Raw genomic sequence first — 19,629 nt, 5'->3', positions numbered from 1 at the left:
GCCTGGTCACCTGATCCTGGACAGGGGGAGGGGCCTGGTCACCTGATCCCGCCTCCCCAGGGAGGGGGAGAGGTGGATTCAGTCAGGTGGGCACCATCCCTTGACCCCAGTCCCGTGTGTTTGTCTGTGTGTGCGTGCATGTGTTGAGTGTGTGTGTGTGTGTGTGTGTGTGTGTGTGTGTATTTGTGTTGTTGTACACCCATAAACACGGACAAAAACGGAACAGTTTTTTCTTCTTCCACGACTGCCTACTCCTCCTCTCCTCTTCTCTCAAAACATCAGAATCTTGTACTTATTTGACTTTGTTGCAACCCCACGCGCCTTGTTTTTTAGTTCCTTAAAAGACTCACAAAATGGCGCATCCTGCATGAATGATTCAAAAAAATGAAGAAAACAAAAGTGAGATGGAAGAAAAGTGGAACAAGGAGACGGTACGCACAGAAGAGGGACAGAAGTGTGTGACGTGAATTGAATTGTTTATGTGTGTGTGTGACGTTCCCTCTCAGTCTTTCAATCTCTGATCGAAAATCTCTTTCTGTATTGTTTGTATTTTTGGTTAAATAGGAAAACACATAGAGTCTCCACTGTGGCATCTAATTCACAAACCGGCTCAAATGGCTCAGAAGTCTTCCAGGGTTTTGGGGTAAGAACAAAAAGGTAGAGAGAGAAAAAATAAGAAGAGAGGGAGATAGAGACAGAGGGAGAGAGAAAGAGAGAGAGAATCTCTTCCTCTTGACCTCCTTTATATTTTATATGCTTTACTTCTCTTGACGTTGACTGAGAATGTGACCCACCCCCTCCTCACTTACTCTAACCCCCCCCCCACACACACACACAAACTTTGTAATGAGATGGGATAGTCTTGTCCCTCTAAATAAAAAGGTAGAGCTTGTATTGTGGTGAGGTTGGGATGGGCCTCACATTCAACCAAGCAGGGCAAATGTAGGATGTACTGTCAAGATACATTATGGTATTTATTGGGCTGTTGGTAGATTGATCATTTACTTTCAACGTTACATTTTTTTTTAAGAGTTGAGGTCACGGGGTAAGCTGAGGCCGCACTTCCAGCTATGTCCTGTAGATAGCGCAATATACAATATACTTCATACAATACGCTCCTGTAACCTATTAACTTGAGTTTAGGTTAACTGCTCTGGTTGTTATCCGTATCAGTTCACTACAAATACGCTTTATCTTTTGCTTAATCAAGTACACATTGTTTGTGTTTTCTAATGGCACGATACATTACACAGGATATTGCATCCTGGATAAACATTGCTTCATAAAGGATCAGTTAATAAATTATTTAATGCCTCTCTTAGTTAGCTGTGCCTGCTACAGTGGCCCACATAGTCAACTACTCTGACATTGTGTGTGTGTGTGTGTGTGTGTGTGTGTGTGTGTGTGTGTGTGTGTGTGTGTGTGTGTGTGTGTGTGTGTGTGTGTGTGTGTGTGTGTGTGTGTGTGCGTGTGTGCGGTTGTGTGTGTGTGAGCGTGTATGTGCGTACACGCGACAGTAAGCTTATGTAATTTCCCTTGTGTGTCAACAAGTTTTTCTGAGTGCCTCGAAAAACACTCACCACTGTCCACTGCAGCCTTCTCTTCCCCCACTGGTTAAACGTATAGAAATATTATAGAAACTATTAAACTTCAGGACAAAGTGAATTCCTTCTCAATGTGTAGTTTCACTGCGGTTAACTGTAGTAGTCGTAGACATAGTAGCAGTCTTTTATACATTCATTGACAAAGACCAAATTGTATTGATCAGTTTTGTATCCAGCCGTCTCCTTGGTGACAAACGACATGTTGACCAGAGAATGCACAGAAGAAATCAACAAAAACTAACAGAACTACCAAGAAACTGGATAGTATAGTGTCTTTGCATTCTCCAGAAGACCATCATTGAAGGCTACTCTTTCATATCACTACACTAGGCATGAGGGAGAAAAACACAATATGTATGTAGCTCATTTGGTTTGTATGTATGTGTGCGTGTGAATGTGTGTTTATATGCACAATGTGTATTTTTCCCCATTAACTTGCATTACCCATGTACTACTTATAGTTGTCTTTTTTTGGAATGTCACTATTGTGTGTGTGTGTGTGTGTGTGTGTGTGTGTGTGTGTGTGTGTGTGTGTGTGTGTGTGTGTGTGTGTGTGTGTGTGTGTGTGTGTGTGTGTGTGTGTGTGTGTGTGTGTGTGTGTGTGTGTGTGTTTTTGTGTGCACGCCACTTAATGGAGATGTGTACACGCCCTTACTGTTCACCATAGATAGTATTTCGTGTTCTTCGCCAGCCAGATACACATTAAAACATTAACCACACGAAAAGCAATGTACAACTCGCTGTTGAAAAAAAGAGTTTTTTTTAACAAAAAAATATGAAAAAATAAATAACCTAGTTCCAGAAATGCATGTGCTATGTGCATGCCACACCGTGGGTTAACAGTCATTTTCAGGACATAAAAGAGACAGCAGAAATATTGAATTTAAATGGATTAACAATCAACAAAAAAATATATAGATAGATGTTTTTAAAAAAAAGAAAAAGCAACATGTTTCCCTTTTCCTTCTATTTTTGAAAACTAACAAGTTTAATAAAAAATAAATCACAAAAAAAGTGTTCAAACGTACGGGAAAATGTGACGTGTGACTGTGTTGAGGCGTGAAACGATGATGTTCGGGTAAGACACCACACAAAAAATGAACTGCTGTTTTTAAGCAACAATAATGACGATAATAATAAAGAAAAGAACGTCCAGTCCAGATGGCGAAATTGTATTCTTCTCCCTTCAACTTATTTATGTATGATGTCTGTTGTGAAGAGACAGGAGGCTATAGACCAAATCCGAAGATGACGGCTTTATAACCTTTTAATCTTTCACTTCACTTCCTCTCTCTCTCTTTTGACTCTCTCTCTCTCTCTCTCTCTCTCTCTCTCTCTCTCTCTCTCTCTCTCTCTCTCTCTCATGTGCCACACTCCCAACCCTATATCACTGCTATTTCTACCAGTGCATTTTGTAATTCCAAACATTATTCTTCCGAAGGAATAAAAAAAAGAAGAAAACAGAGAATGCACATTTTGTGTCAATGCCTGATCGTTTTTTTTTATCTGTGTGGCTTATAAGGGCAATCTAATTCATCATATATTTCTATGTGAATGTTTTAAGTCATCTCATATTGCCGAAGATGTGCATAAATGCATTTTGATATGTAGACACAGTATGAGAGGGATATCAGTCTTTCTCATTAAGAAATGACAAATGCAACACTGGGTGTATGGTCAATGGTGTAGAAACATAGGGAGGGAGGGAGGGAGCAGGGAGAGAGGTCATTTCTTTTGTTGTTTTCAAAATCGTGTTTTCTTGCCATTTTTAGCCCTCTCTTTACAACGGCTGAATCCAACCTGCAACCAGTTGACCCTTTCTTTCATGATGCAAGGTCAGTTTTCACATGAGGAAAACCTTTTCAGTTGCCATTTCAAAGTAAATTATCCCAGAACTACCTGGGTCCCTAGCACATGTGCTGTACAGTCAGTCTCAGTAAAGCAGAAGGATCCACAACATGGAGGAGGAGGAGGAGGAGGAGGAGGAGGAGGAGGAGGAGGAGGAGGAGGAGGAGGAGGAGGAGGAGGAGGAGGAGCAGCAGCGGCGTGGATGGACCAGGCCAGGGCCTCCACAGATGTTCTCCTTCACCTCCTTCATGTTCTTGCGCACTGTGGTGTAGCGGATCACTATGATCTCTGCTCCCCCACCGCCCAGCTCCTCGTCCCAGATGAACTCGGGGAACAGCGCCTTGGTGGGCTTGTTTTTTAACAGCTAGCGGTTGACGTGGCTCCTCCTGCCAGCGGACCGTCACGTTGACTGCCCGGTCCACCTCAAGGTTGGCCCAGCAGGCCTTCACCAGGTCCTGCACCTCTCCCATCGCCACTGCGAAGTATAAGTCCCCCTTGCCTAATGGGATATGCGCCATGGTGACAGCGAAGACTGAAGTGGTCACAGTCGTGTACGGGATGAGTATGAACGCGTGGTGAGTGTTCACAATACTTTCAAGCCTGGAAGACTTTACTGGGGAGTTGCAGGGGAGGGTTACAGAGGGCTAGGTTCATATAGCAGGGTGCGCTTTGGGTCTAAACCACAGATAAACGGAGTGAGGTATGTAAATCTAGGGTCAAACTAGAGAGGAGAGGAAGAATATGAACCAAGGCTACTTACCCTCATGTGGCCACTGCAACTACTGCAGTCCTGGCAGATTAGTATCCCCTCCTCGCTGACAGGATCTCCCCAGATAGCTTCACTGCTGCCCTATCTGCAGCCATCGACTCTTATTGTGGACCAAAAGAAGATCATGGTTCAGGCTTGGATAAGAAGCTGCACATGCTACAAGTATTGTTTTTAAGTGCCAGGACATACAACATACAATAAGTGCATACATTAAGTGCCAGGACGTATGACATACAATAAGAGCGTAAGAGGGTTGTTTGTAGGAGAGTAAGGGAGGAGAAGGGGCAGTGGGGGGCAGAGTCCAGGTAAACCAGTGAGTCATGCGTCTCTTGCGGAAGCTGGTGAGCAACTCTGTGGTCCTAACATCGTTATGGAGCTTGTTCCACCATTGAGGTGCCAAAGCAGAGAAGAGTTGTGACTCATGTTATTTTACCTTGGTTGCTCTTAGCTTTAGTGATACCAGGCTTCCAGCTAAGGTAGTTGGGCCGAGCGGTTGAGCTCTGGTGTGTGGTCTCACTAACGCTTAGAGGTAGGCAGGTGTAGCTCCATTGACCGCCAAAACCATCGTCTTGAATCTGATGCAAGCTACTACAGGGAACCAATCGAGGTGACGGAAAAGGGGGGTCTCATGGAAGAATCTATCTGTCGCTGACACAAAGAGGAGCTCAGTCTTGTCAAGCTCAATCTTCAAGGGATGGGCCGTCGTCCAAGTGCAGATGTCAGCCAGACATTCTGTGATGCGTGTTGCAATCAGGATTCAGTCAGAGGGGGGGAAAGAGAGGAATCGTTGAGTGTCATCAGCGTAGCAGTGATAGGAGAAACCATATGATGTGATTACATAGCCAAAGGATATCGGGAGAACAGAAGGGGTCCCAGTACTGAGCCTTGAGGGGCACCAGGGTCAAGAGGTCAGGGTTTGGACAAGGAGCCACTCCATGTGACCTGATAGTTGTGATTCGTCAGTTAGGAAGTGAAATAGGATAGTGCAGAGTGGCAAGGAGGATCTAGTGGTTCACGGTGTCGAATGCTTCGGACAGGTCGAGGAGAATGAGAACCGATGAGAGGGACGAGGCTCTGGCGGCACGGAGCAATTGTCACCGCGAGGAGGTTACAAAGTCATCGGCTGTGAGGGAGGAAGGAAGGAGAGGGCCGAGGGTAGAGCAGGGAGATTCTGAGAGCCGGAGAAGGTAGAGGATTGCACTTCTCTGGAGTGGAATGGACAGAGGGAGCCAAAACAGAGGAGAGGGAGGTTACTTTCTCATTGGAGAGTAGAGAATTGTTCTAGAGATGGTAGTGGGCACTGGCGAACTGGTCAGTTTCCCGGGGCGCAAATTTTTCATGACACGTGTGAGGCGCCACGAGCAGTTAAAAAAACAAAAACATCTGCACTGCAAAGCGGTTTTCTATGATGTATCATAACATTGTGCGGGGAATTGGCATGCTGGCGCCCCCTGGCTACAGGCGCAGTTGAGGCGAAAGTAGAGGGAGAGCTATTTCAGCTTAAGGCGGGTAGTGACAGTGTGAGGAGTATGGAGGACGGAGGACTTTAAGGAGAGAGAAACCAACAAAGTGATGCTCAGGGAGGGGAAACAGAGAGAGCCGATGTACCGCAAGACCTCTTGAAGCCCTGTTGGTGGGAGGAGAAAGGTAGAGTGTTAGGTGAAAGGTGGCGACAAGTCTGTTACTTCATGCGGGTCTCGGCTCCAGAAGGAGGCCACATCAGGGCAGCGATTAGGGGTTAGCCTGGAGACCATCCTGATCACGCATCCTTCCTTTCTGTTTTGCTATACAGATCAGTCTGGACCACTAGCTGCCCACATCAATTTCCGTGGGTGGGAGTTTGGCTTGACAGGCTCCTGACAAGCATCAGACAATCAGCATAATAAAACACATGACGCCACCACGATAGTCTGTTCAGTGGATACTCAGGACGGTAAAAAATATTTTACGTCGAGAAACACCCCCAGTGCATACACTGCTTAATGAGTGATACCACAGCATTGCTTGGCATCTAGAAAGCTTCTAGAATGATAGCAAATATGCTTTACAATGTTTCTTCCATTGATCAGGCTGCATTAAGCCCAATGTTTTACCCCCATGAAGTATCTTACAATAAATTATTTTTCATCATAAGGTTATCTTTACAAAACTGTTTTTTTTCTGTATGGCACAGGTAATCTATGAATCTATGCACATAACTTCTACATTGCATTTAAACAATATAGTTATTATAGGCTACCAAATCATACATATCACTACACTACAGATCAATACTTAAAAAAATAGACAAGGTTTAATTTTATTTACATTTAGGATATCTAATGGAAATACATCCGTCATGAAAGATAACTTTGTGCATAGATAATTTTGTTTGCCTCCAGTTATCAATAAAGCTTGTATTGCTCATAGTGACAATTAATTAATTAAAAATATTGGATATATTTAACAAGGGGGATTGAACAAAAGTCTTGTATACAATATGTATAATAATAATAAACGAAAGCATGCAAGAGAAACATGTAATTGAACAAATGATATCATTCTCTTAAAGGATCAGCTATACCACCGCAAAATGTAGGTGCTACATCACTAAAATATTCTAGACTTTACCAATGGATTGAGGTAATATGCCTGCACCATCTGCTGGAAGCCAGTATCAACATATGGAGGTTGAGGTATAGGCCTGATTTTCTGTGTTCTATCTAATGCACAGATGATGCATCATAAAGCTGAAGCACAACGCACAGTTTGAGACATTGGGATGCTGCCCCTCTTACTGATCTGACTAGCCCACCCATCCCGTTTGTATGGACAGCTGAGTGCCTGCATGCATTTGAGTGTGCTAAGGCTGTTCTGTGTAGCTTTCTCGCTACACAGAACTAAGTCCTGTGAAGCTTGGGTGTAATACTGGATACTAATCTTACTTTTGACAAAAAGGTTAAAATTGTAAAATCAAGTGAGAGAAATTAGAAATATTTCGAAAGTAAAACCTTTTCTGATTGTCACTGACTTTGAAAAAGTAATCCATGCATTTGTAACTACCAGGCTGCACTACTGTAATTCCCTATATGTTGGTCTCAACAAAGCCACCCTCTCTCGCATACAGTTGGTTCAAAATGCTGCAGCTCGCTCGCCTACTAACGGTCACCCGTAAGGGTGAAAATATTTCCCCCATCTTAGCCACCCTTCACTGGCTCCCGCCTCCCAGTCCACCGTAGAATACATTTTAAGATCTTGCTACTAACATTTAAATGCTTAAATGGAAAAGCCCCCATGTACCTATCTGACTTACTAGTCAAATACACTCTATAAGAAGTCTCAGATCCTCTGACCTGCAATAAGCCAAAAGAAGAGATTTGACAATTTCTTGGCCGATGCCTTATCGCTTGGGTATTTGCTTATATTAAATTTAGTATGCAATGAAAGCATTAGATGTTTGCGTTTATGGGTGGGGGTGTTACGCTCATATGCATTTGTGGGGATTTGTTTTCACCTGTTTCGGTTTTGAGCTCGAGCCTAGTCTGTTCCACATGTGGTCTGTTGCCGCTGTGTCTATTAGTCATTTATTTAGTTTTATTCAGTCTCATCTAATTGTTTCCAGATTCAGCCTAGCGCTTTTGTTAAGTCTTATTTAGTTTTGGTCAGTGCATATGAAGCTGGTAGGAGTGGGCATTCATTCCTTTGGTGCCCAAATCCATCTCTAATCTTTTTTTTTTTTAAGGCTCACATATTGCCATTGAGCATTTGATTATTTTGTTCTCAAGGCAAGTTTTAAACACAAAAGGCCCAGGCTCTCTTTGACGTCTTGTAGCTTCCCTGACCAAACTTTTGCTTAACTTTTGTTCTTTATTCCAATAAATCCTAGGTTTATTTTAATCAGCTGTATCTTTACCCCTCTATATCCAAGACTAAAAAATAAATGTATGATCCTTTTGCAAATGTTAACGTTTTAAATAATTTCAATATTGTTCAGTGTCTTTGATAGTTAATAGCTTATTTAATTTTGTTTGGAGCATAAATTAAATTAATATATTATGACAGGGTTAACCAAACAAATCTACAAATATGTAAATTCAGATCCATAATTCTGACTACAATAATAATTTATGATGAACCAAAATATATTTTACAGGAATAAAACAGAAGCCCAGGAGAAATTGTTACAAACCTTTTTTTTATTAACATGTTTTCATTTCATTTATTTGTGTTTAAAGTTAGTCAATGACTTTCATTTGTTTATTTAACATTAGTTAATGTGCAATTACGTTAAGTTTGTGTCACAGTTACAGGGGTTTCACAAAGATATTGGCACTTGGAACACGGAAAGAGAATGTGCATTATGGGAGTTGCACCGGAGCTACAGGGTTACAGAGACCAATGAACAGGGGCGAAGACAGCCATTAATGTAAAGGCAGTATCTTGGTAAATATATATACCTCATGCTGTGATATCACAACAAACATTCTGATCTCCATGTGGACTTTATATACAATATACAGTATTTACCTATACATGTATATATGATATTTATATATGTACCATATGGTGAAAAAGTTTCCCCATGCCATGCCATACATTTTATTTAATGTAGGTTGTTTTCTCTTAACACACAGAGAGGAATGTGTGCACAAACTACAATTTGGTTAGTGTTTAGGCCACCTCTTGTTTCACCCCAAAAGCAAATGCGTTTACAAATTAGCAAGATTACATCTAACCAGGTCTGGTCTTGTTGGACATGATTATGGATTTAAGTTAATTGCTTAAGATCAGCCTTCTGAATTCACCTTGGCCATCAGTAAAGATATTTTCCAAAGGATTGTGAAACACTGCATACATCACTGGGCACAGGATGGGTTTTAATGGGTCAAGTTTTCATGAAAGGTTTTAAACCAAGTAGTAGAATGTATGTTGTAATATGTGGTAGTGACATGGGGCTTCTTGTTGAATCATCCTAGTTGGCACCATTTGTACATGCTGTGCATGGGTTGACTTCTTACAGAGGTGGGCCCTTTAGATGTTGAAAATAAAATGCATAGAAAAATAAAATACATAAACTGAAACAATGTCAACAATTCACATAAAGTAATTTACAGGCAACCAATCGTAAAAGCTCTTAATTGTATCATGGCAGTTGCTTTTAAGTGCAACATCGTCGACTAAATATCAACAATCTTGTGAGTAAGAGGCAAAGTAGTACTACTTTTTCCCTTACTTCAAATAAAGTAAAATATTACTTACGTTTTCTATTTTGTGTTGAATCAAGTTAACTTTTCTATTACACCACAACGTCAGTTTTCTTCTCTCATCTTTATAGGCCATTAGCAGAGGAAATATTTGTACATATTACTAAGTAAATAGAAAAAAATAATAGTAAAATGATGACAAACAAATGTTTAAAAAAATGCATCTCAGTCCGCTCAACACTGATAATGTCTCAACCAAGTAAGTATTTTTTTTTATTATTAATTTTAATAACCTGCCAAAATAATTCTGAACGGGACCTGGACCTTTTCATTACCCTGGTGTGCTACAGTACACAACATATATCATAAATTTCCCACGGACAAAGTTTCACACAATATTACACATTGCTAACTTGATGTTTCGTCATAACCCTTCAAATAATAAAATCAATATTACAAAAGAGGATATGCGGCACACGAATAACTATCACACGCACGTTGTGGCCCTCTGCATTTATTGCATTGGAAGTTTGTGCCGAGTGTCTTACAGAGCTAGGTTAGAACTCAACAAAAACATGCACTCTAACACACACACACACACACACTAAACAGCAGGCAGAATAATAAAAATAAAATAAAACGTGTCTCTCTCCACACAGCTTCCCCAGCCTCGTCAGTAAATGGTGTGCGGACCGCCTGTTCATCTAACTAAGGTGCAGGTTCTCCTCCTCACTAACTATACAAAATAAAGTAAAAGTGCACTGTCCAGTCGCGCTCTGCAGCAAGCTTCAACGGGATACGAAAACCCCCACCTCTTTGAGGACAAGGTGTTAAGCAGACACACAACACAAACATACACACACAAACACAACATCCAAAACCCCAGCCCTTTAAGGACAAGGCGTTACATCATGGTGATGCAGACACACACACACACACACACACACACACACACACACGCACAAAACAACCACATTTTTCCATTTTCCTTATATTGAGTGGTGGTGGGGGGAATGATCGCATAACTTCTTGACTTCACTCTATTCTTCTAGCATTTGTGTTGCAATTTAAATTACAAAGCACAATACTTTTTTCCAAAGAAAGTATTGTATAATTTGGAGTTGTATAGTTTCCTTTAATCAATAATTGATTACCACTTTGGGGATGGCAAAGTCAGCCAACCAGCCTAATACTGACATTTTTTATATGTATATATTTAAGAAACTATTGGTGTCAAATGCTTTAGCTAACTTAACAAAATAATAGAGTAATTTAATTGTAGGTGAAAGATAACAGTCAAAACTCTCTCTCTCTCTCCCTCTCTAACAATTATGCCACATTGTTAATGAAAATATATCTTTGCTTTTCAACGACACCACTTTTAAAACCGAAAATTGAACACACGATTAAAATGCATCAGTTGAGATTTTAAACAATCCCCTCTCTTTCGGCGCACACACACACACAGTGTATGGCTTTGCACTAAATAAATAGATTGTATCTCCTTAAAATAGGACTAAACCAAAAATCTTCTTGGAAGGGGTCTACATTACTCTGCCTCATTTTTGTCTTTTACTCACGCACATACACAAGCACACTCTTCACCCCTCATATCGTTTCATTGCTTCAAACATGGCCAACTTTAAATGTGCAACACGTCAAACATTCATTGATTGATTTCTTCGGGTAAGATTTGAAAAGTAATAGCGATCAGGAAGAATATTTGGCGTTGTTTTTTTTTTTGTTATAAAATTAGAAAGGATAAAAGAAACTAGGGGAAAACCACAAGCAAGTTAATACTCTTTTTACCCACTGTTAGTTCTATCTATTATCCCTCCAACCATGTCCAACCGCAGGACAGAGGTACACGCGAGCACACGCTCATCCATCAAAGGAATGCTATTTATTTATATGCAGGAGTGTACAGATGATCGAGACGCGGGGTGACGTCGGCGCCCATCGGAGGAAGAGGCGAGTGGCCTAGGCTCCCAATCTCCTTTGCCCCTCGACGGACTGCATGTTTGATATCAGCGGGATCAGAATTTTGTATTATCTTCCTGTGGTATTTGGAGAACAAGACCGCCTGTTCTTGTCCCCAGATGCAGCGATGTTAGCACAGTCGGTTTTTGGCGGGAAAAGCCCAGTTGCGGAGGCCATGGAGGAGCAGTGGGTAAGGGAGGGGCCAGTAAGAGGAAAGAGCTAGCAAAATATGGTGGAATATTGCTTGATGTTGTCAAGCGTCCACGGGAAACTACGGAGGCAAAAACACTCAGAACAGCGCACCCCCACCTTCCCCGCCCAAGCTCTGTAACGACGACTCCCCAGGGGAGCCCCCTGACTCCACCCCCCCTCCTCCGCCACCGCCAACCTCCAGTGGTACGGCGGGGTCAAAGGCGGGGTCGCCGCCCAGGTGGTCGTCCTCCATCTTGACGCCGTCGGCGAGGAAGGCAGAGTAGGCGTCGCTCTCGGCCATCAGCAGCTTGAGCTTGGGGATCCAGCTTTTCCTCACCACGCGGCGGGCGTTGGTGCACATGTCCGCCGCAATGGCGTTCATCTCGCTCTCCTTGAAGCTGGTGGCGAAGTTCTGGCAGTAATCTGGTGTCAGAGGAGGGCATGGTGGAAGAAGGAGGTAAACGACACATTTATCCAAGGCAACTTTTGTGAAACTCAGTCATTTTTGACTCCATGACTGAGATAAAAAGTAAATATAAAGTATTGTCCATGATTATGAAGTTTCTGTAAAGCAAAAATGGAGTATGTATTTTCCTCTGTGAAAAATATGTCATTTTTCTTTGAGCAGGAAGACTATAACATAGACCTATAGCTCTGAATGTGATTGGCCTTTAGATCCAACAAATTACTAAGGGTTAGGGTACTGTCTGCAATGCAGACATGCCTGTCCGGTCTGCCTATCACATTGCTGACAATGACTTCCAATAGTACACATCGCCATCTAGTGGTCAGTCACCAAAAGGAACTGCTCCTCAAACATTCATCAGTGGAAGACTGGATGGTTGATTCAAATTCAGCTTTCTAATGATTAGAAATAGGACCGTGCATAGTCCCCTCTTTTTGACCTCACTTCCATGACTGTAAGACTATTGCGCAATTTGTTTTAAGAAGGTCATGCTCCTTTGTGTCAACTGGACCAGTAGTTACACATCCAAAAGTCACTCGCTTGAATTAGTCATTAGGGGCCCCTCCCATTGGTCTCTAAAACCGTCTCTCTTTGCTCCACAGGAACAGTGGAGAGACAGCTGTGTGTTAATATACACAAATACAAATGTGTTAATATTGATATTTTATTATTAAGCCTTAGGCCCAATCCCATTTCTACCCCTTCCCCCTTCCCCTTACCCCTCCCCCTTGTTTTGAAGGGGTAAGGGGTAGAAACGGGATTGGGCCTTACTCTTAGGACAGAGAAGTCAAGAGAGAGATACACCCTCCCATACTCACACTTAACTGCATGCAGGACTCTGTTGTCCAGCGGTTTGCGGCTTGGGTCATTGGTGGATGAACGGATGCCAGTTCCACAGCTGTTGGCCAGCGTGTTCCTGACCATGGCGGAAAACAAAATGATCAAGAGGAATCACAGAAGGTGGAGGACACATGTGAAATGAAAGCGACTCACACTGCATCCTATTCCTCTACAATTTAACTAGTTACCACGCATACGAGTACGTGTGTGAGCACGTGAAGGTCGGGGTCTCATCTAATGAAGACGCGTCCGTCCGCTGTTGTTGGTGTGCGTGGGTCCCGTGTTTGTTTTGGTTCGCGTGTGTGTGAGCAATATGTGTGTGTGTGGGGTACAACGTGTATGTTCGTAGCTGTTTGGAGTTTTGCAGTCACCTGTCAAAGAAGGCGGCAAGCAGCCTCCGGAGAAGCACCTTGTGTCGGGTCCCCGCACTCACGTGACAGTTCATCAGCTGGGCCCGCGATATGAACACAGAGGTGCCTGCCGGGGGTACAGACACAGAACCAGTTCACATCTCTCTCACACACACACACACACACACACACACACACACACACACACACACACACACACACACACACACACACACACACACACACACACACACACACACACACACACACACACACACACACACACCTGAGACTAGCTCCAGCTTCTCAGCTGGGTCGCCCTCCTCATACAGCTTGGGGTGGCAGCGGTTCCCTATCTGAGCGATGAGTTCGGTGGGCAGACAGGTGAGGTCTCGGCCCCGCATCCGCCCTCGTGTCTCCGTGTGGTCCGGAAGGGCCTCCACCCGCTCGCCTGCAGCTGGAAGGGAAGCACAGGACAGTCGGTTAAGGTAAGGTCTGTAAAAGGTCTATCAGTAGGCTGGTTGCGTGAAGGTTTGGTCTTAAAAAGGTTAGGTCTTTAAAGGTAAAGTCTGTAATAATTCCGCAAAGGTTGTCTTTAACTGTTACATCTGTAAGGAGTCTGCAAAGGTGGAGTCTATAATGGTTACATCTCTAAAAAGTCTGTAAAGGTTCAGTCTTTCAAAGTAACATCTGTTAAAAGTCTGTTACGGTAGAATCTGCCTAGCGTACTATAAGCATGTGCTATAGCCACAGACAGCATGGCCACGGACAGAGTGTTCATCTGTTCTGTGGCGTCTGGGCCTTACCTGCAACGCCCACGTTCAGCATACTGTACATGGTGTACATGTTGCAGATCTGCCTGTACTGCTCTTCGGCGCTTTCGTCGGCCCCCTCCTCCTCCTCCTCCTCCTCGTGGTAGCTGACGGGGGAGTCGCTGGCGTAGGCGCTCACCGTGCCGGGGCTGGCGCCGTCCGTCAGGCCAAGCCCCGCCCCCACCGCCACGCAGCTCCCATTTGGCCCGACGCCACCGTTGCTGTTGTTGCCCATCCCACCGCCCGTCACCATGGACGCCAGCGCGCCTCCCACAGAGGGGCCCATTCCCATGGCGACGCCCAGACCGGCGGGGGGGCTCTGAATGGCGCTGCCCCGCATGGCCTCGTGCTGCGAGAAGCGAGCGGCCTTCCTCGACCCCCCGCCGCCGCCGCCGCCCCCCGAGCCCCCGTCTCGGCTGCTGCCCCCCTCCCACAGCCGCTTGGCCACCGGCGAGCACACCACCGAGTGGGCCGACGCCTCCGGCTGGCCCGACGCCTGCTCCGTCTTCACCCGGGAAAGGGGCGTGACGCAGGGGGCGGGGCGGCTCGTCTGCGTGACGGGGCTCTGGGGCTCCGAGGACGGGGCCTCCTCCGGTTGGAGGCCCTGGGAGTCACAGCTGGGGGACGACACCTTGGGAGAGGGAAAGAGCAGAACGTATGATAGTACCCACGAGGGATCGGGAGGCCTGTTCTACGACAGCACATGTTTTGGGCTGAGGACAGGGAACCGCACCTTGAACTCAGTAGCCGCAACTGACTCAAAAGACTAGATCCCATTTGTTTAATCTATTCATCACTAATGGTTTAATCTTTCGAACACTTTTTGTTTGCTTGTGTGATGCTACAATGATAGTGTCTGGCCATCTGGCACCTACGCCACTCCATTCTGCATGCCCGGGAAGGAGGGTTTGGGACCAGGGGGCGTGCCATACCTTAAGGAAGAACTCTGTGCCCTTTTCCATGATCTGCTGGATCTGGAGGAAGCCCGCCGTGTACATGAGCAAGAACTGGTCCCCCACGGTCATGCTGAGGCGGCCAGTGTAGCAGAAGGCCAGGATCTGCTGGAAACTCTGGGGCTGCACCGCAGGGGGCAACTCCACCACCAGGGGGCTCTGGACACCCTCGTTATCTCCACCATCACTGCCGCCGCCGCCACCACCACCGCCACCACCACCGCCACCACCGCCTCCGCCGCAACTGCTGCTGCTGCTGCTGAAAAGGTCCCGGAAATAAGAGCTGCTGGCTGCCAGCACAGCGCGATGGGCCTGGGGGACAAAGAAGAGGACGAGGTGAGAGAAGCTTGGCATTTTTGTTTTCATCAGCTTTCTGTGGATTCAAGGGATTTGGGGGTTGTGTTTTGCATTTATGGAGAGTGGGAGCTGACCAAAACAGAAGCTGACACTCTGATCTATTTTAAATGCTCAAAGAACAATATTTATATAGCGGGATAAATAAAAAAAAGAATGCTTGATGATGTGCAGCGACGCTTGGGAATAAAACAGGGAATTCGGAACAGAAAAAATTTTGTTCTGAAATTAATGTTGGCCTACCTTAAAGTTGTGGCCCTTGACGACCACGGAGACATCGCAGTAGAGACCCTGCAGCCTCTGCTCATTCAGACACTCAAGGATGTTGTTGCCGAAATTTGGGATTGCCATCTGAAGGGTCTGGGCCATGGTGTGTCTTCTAGGAGGAAGGAAGGAAGGAAAGGATAGAGGGTGATAGGAAGAAAGGATGGAAAGAAGAGAAGAGGGAGGGAGAGAGAGATGGAGTGTGGGAGAGAGGAGAGAAAGAAGGGAGGGATGAAGAAAGGCAAGGGGGCAGAAGGAAATGAGGAAGGGAAGAAAACAGACAGATATTAAGAAAATGCAAAGCAGCAGTATACAATAAAATTTGACCCACACAATGTAAATAGAAAAGCTAATAAATATCGTTGTTTTTATATTTGGAACTCTGAGACCATAGCCGATCTATGGTAGCTCTTCAAAAGCGGTAAAATGAAATGAAAGTCTGCTCCCCAAAGAACATTAAATTCTCTGTAGACCATAGCAATTCCTTGCATGAAAAAAGTTTTTGTATCCACTTCCAGGCTGGGTAAGTAGACATCACCGATGACATAGTGTGCTCACACATGGTAAAAGCTTGCTTGGTCGCCATTTTCTATGGCCTATAAAAACCCTGTGTCCTTAGATAACTGGGCCATGTTCTTTTATTTCTATGAGCAAATGTGTGCCATCTAAACAAACAGCAGATACCATGTGCCCATTCAATACTGGGAACAGAACAAGCCGGTCTCGCTTCTCTTTTGTGGAACAGCTTCTAGTAGGACCTTAGATGAATGTTGTCCTTTTAAGCTAAAGTTACCAAATATTTTTTGTCGGTTTTACCCTGAGAATGCGGGGGCAATTTAAGGTTTCAAACCCATGTAATAACCGCTCTAGAAGCATAAAATACAGTAGATGGGATTTAAAGGTAACACTGCAGAGCAAATGTTTCTTATTGCAATCGCTGTCATGTCATATCCCAGTCTTAATAAATTACAGATGCATTTAACATGGAAGCACACTCTTCGTGGCTGTTCTAGATATAGAACAGGGAGAGTGACATACACTGTGAAAGTGGTACACATTACACTGTCACCATATTTTCTTACACTTCTGTTATTACATTCTTCTAGTCGAATAGGTTTGTGTGAACGGCTCATCCATGCATAAAGCAGGATGCTGCTCACACACTGAGAAAATATCTGTCCCTCTCTTTCGCTTTTAATGAAATGTAGCTTAAATTATCACATGGATACATTGTAATATGACCATATAGTTGGCTAATAGGTAGGACAGTCTATTAGTTAGGATGTCTTGGGCTAAGCTCCAGGGCTTATCATTCCTGAGAAAGTTGCTAACCTGTTCATTAGTGGCATGCATCTTTAAAAAAGTCGAAGAGTCACTTTAGAAGAAAGCTACAGAAAGCTCAAATATGGATCTCTGGCAATACCAACAACAATTGACATTGTTAGCATCATGCCTCACCCTGTATTAAGCATACAAGCAACTGCAGTATGGCTAGCTGGAGTAAACCTAGCGTTAGCACTTAGCACCCCCCCATCATATCCAAAGCCTTTCAATTGGGAGATAGCCAAGTTTCCCAGTGAAGAGAAACACTCTTTGTCTCTTCTCAGGCTCCCCCCTCTCTCATACTAAAACACAGATGTATGCACACACACACACCCACACTATGAAACAAACCCACAAAAGGCACACTGAGTCACACACATTAAACAATACTGCTTGTTTACAGTTGAGCAAGTGAGTCACACTGCGCACACACACACACACACACACACACACACACACACACACACACACACACACACACACACACACACACACACACACACACACACACACACACACACACACACACACACACACACACAAACACACATTTCAGAAGGAAAGTTCAATCAAGAATTTCTGTGTTTCCTTCCTAAATTATCGGTCAATAACTAAATGTCACCCTACGATCTCAGGCAAGCACAGAATCGATACCAAGAAGGAGAGTAGTAGGTCAACCATACTCTTAAACACTTAGTTCTGGGAGATGCTGTTGTATATTACTCCATATTTTTTAGAGAAGGCATTAAAATGTAATAAAAAATAGTAGTGTGATAATTACTAATAGGAATATATTGTGGGCATTCCCTGGCTCTTATATGCCAACGTATATTGTTTACTCCGACGCAGCCCGGGTACGCTGGAAGGGTTTCGCTTCATCAAGCAACTGGTAAAAATAACTAGCCTAAAAAATAAACAGTAATAGTGACTCAGTCGCTTTTGAGCGAAAATAACCAACAACGGAATATATCGTTATCAACTACAAGCTGTGCCATAGACCGTTAGTCTGACACTGCATATTTCTCCACTGGGACCATCGTATCGTATTTAAAGTACGCAGAATCGTTTGACCGGATGGTCGAAAGATCAATGGGGAATAGATGAGTTTATGCTGCTGCACCGGCAGTGACCGCTCCGCGGGCAGTCAGTATGCCCGCGCGGACTGCTCCACTGCTTGCACGGGCCAGGGGGCGACTAGGGGATGGCGACTGATTCCCGGTAGATGTGAAGGATTGATAAAGTAAAATGATAAGTCCGTCAGGACTGCCCAATTTTGTATACAACATGGTGTGTTTGATCTCCATCATACTTTTTCTGTCTACAAAATATGACTTCTCCAGTCGTCGGGGCCCGTGCAGCGAGCTAGTTGCTATGCTAACATATAGTTAAATAATTTTGGGCTCTACGTCTAGCATTCTCGCACCCGCCCGACAGACACTGAAACACACCACACATACACACACTATTTCGAAACAATTCCGCAATGGAAGACCGAATTACAGTTAGATTTGATCAGTTGGGCTATCGGTGTCATCATGACATCCACTGTCTGTCCCCGAATATTAAAGTGTTGCACGAAATATATTTGGGATGGTGGTTGCGGGGACTCGTCCCCCATGCCAGTCTCCATTTTACGACATCAACAGGTCATCCTAGGACACACAGGCAGCCGAGGGCGAGCCAGACGGAACCAGTGCGGCACTGAGCGGGGGTTGGCTAGACACAGACAGTGCCCAATGTTGTTTAACCTCCATGAAAAGTAACCATCTGGCATTGACACGTTGATTGTTGATGACCCAGTCATTCGCATTTGTATTCTTTAGAATAAACATAAGTAAGGATCACGTTGCTTTAAAAAAAAGTGCCAGTTTTATGGTCTGCTTAGAGAAGAGCCCAATCCACTCTCTTTATGCAACCAAAATGCCGATCAAGGTGAACCTGCTTTTTGGAAGTTTTAACTATGCCAACCTGGACCCAATGTTCCGAATGACGTGGGCTAGCTAAAGACTAAGACAAGTTATCTTCGCTCCCAACCAATCCGAATCGCCAGCGCTGACTCGAATCCCCGACACGGACGTTTTCCCCGAGCCAGCCAAATAAATCCGGAGATATCCTCAGACGAACCTGTCAGACACACACTCACCCAGGGCGCCTGTTAGTCGATGCAGAGCGTTTTTACTGGACGGGGCACCGCTCCTTGTCTCCCCGCTTCTCCTCGCTCCTACTGACAGCCATTCATTCGAAGTTTGATTGCCGACAGCAGAGCTATCGAGGGCGGTACGGTGAAGGCGAAGGGGATTGCGGAACACAGAGTCACCGATCGCACACAACAGCAGAGGGAAAGGGCAGGCATGACGCGTTCGTCACTCAATCGCATGATCGCGTTGAGCGCAGCCTCGATTTTGGAAGACCTATCCCACGACGTAGACTGCGCATTGGCACAGCGACAGCAGCGAGAGAAACCGCCTCTCTCGCCTCGACTCCCCCTCCCCCCCGACCCCACACCCATGTGCGAGATGAGAAAGTAGGCCGTGTGTGTGAGAGAGAGAGAGAGAGAGAGAGAGAGAGAGAGAAGAGAGAGAGAGAGAGAGAGAGAGAGAGAGAGAGAGAGAGAGAGAGAGAGAGAGAGAGAGAGAGAGAGAGAGAGAGAGAGAGAGAGAGAGAGAGAGAGAGAGAGAGAGATCGGGTGGG

The 19,629-nt window shown here is 44.7% G+C and overlaps 1 protein-coding gene across 2 annotated transcripts; it reads right to left on the bottom strand.

Moving 5' to 3' along the window:
• Window positions 1–8,386: 8,386 nt before the first annotated feature.
• On the bottom strand, window positions 8,387–19,355 carry LOC130373526 (nucleus accumbens-associated protein 1-like). 2 transcript variants are annotated; one of them, XM_056580101.1, is made up of 8 exons: window positions 19,082–19,355; window positions 15,595–15,730; window positions 14,977–15,309; window positions 14,039–14,675; window positions 13,519–13,689; window positions 13,254–13,359; window positions 12,861–12,958; window positions 8,387–11,999 (listed from the first exon to the last, which is right to left on the bottom strand). In XM_056580101.1, the coding sequence occupies exons 2-8, from the start codon at window positions 15,718–15,720 to the stop codon at window positions 11,674–11,676; spliced, it is 1,797 nt and encodes a 598-aa protein (XP_056436076.1). In that variant the 5' UTR covers window positions 15,721–15,730; window positions 19,082–19,355; the 3' UTR covers window positions 8,387–11,673. The 2 variants fall into 2 exon arrangements, with proteins under 2 accessions (XP_056436076.1, XP_056436085.1); XM_056580110.1 differs by having other exon boundaries at window positions 15,595–15,727.
• Window positions 19,356–19,629: the final 274 nt, after the last annotated feature.

The sequence above is a fragment of the Gadus chalcogrammus genome, chromosome 2 (assembly GCF_026213295.1).
Source record: "Gadus chalcogrammus isolate NIFS_2021 chromosome 2, NIFS_Gcha_1.0, whole genome shotgun sequence".
In the NCBI taxonomy this organism is placed as follows: Eukaryota; Metazoa; Chordata; class Actinopteri; order Gadiformes; family Gadidae; genus Gadus; species Gadus chalcogrammus.
This window is presented reverse-complemented; position numbering and strand designations above follow the sequence as displayed.

Bases quoted from the DNA above. Each gene is read 5' to 3' on its own strand.
- LOC130373526 (XM_056580101.1), bottom strand. From the start codon at position 15,720: ATGGCCCAGACCCTTCAGATGGCAATCCCAAATTTCGGCAACAACATC. The intron at 13,360-13,518 runs GTGTGTGTGTGT...TACCCCCGGCAG, and splicing joins GAAGCTGGAGCTAGTCTCAG to GCACCTCTGTGTTCATATCG. The intron at 12,000-12,860 runs GTGAGTATGGGA...CTCTGACACCAG, and splicing joins AGTCCTGCATGCAGTTAAGT to ATTACTGCCAGAACTTCGCC.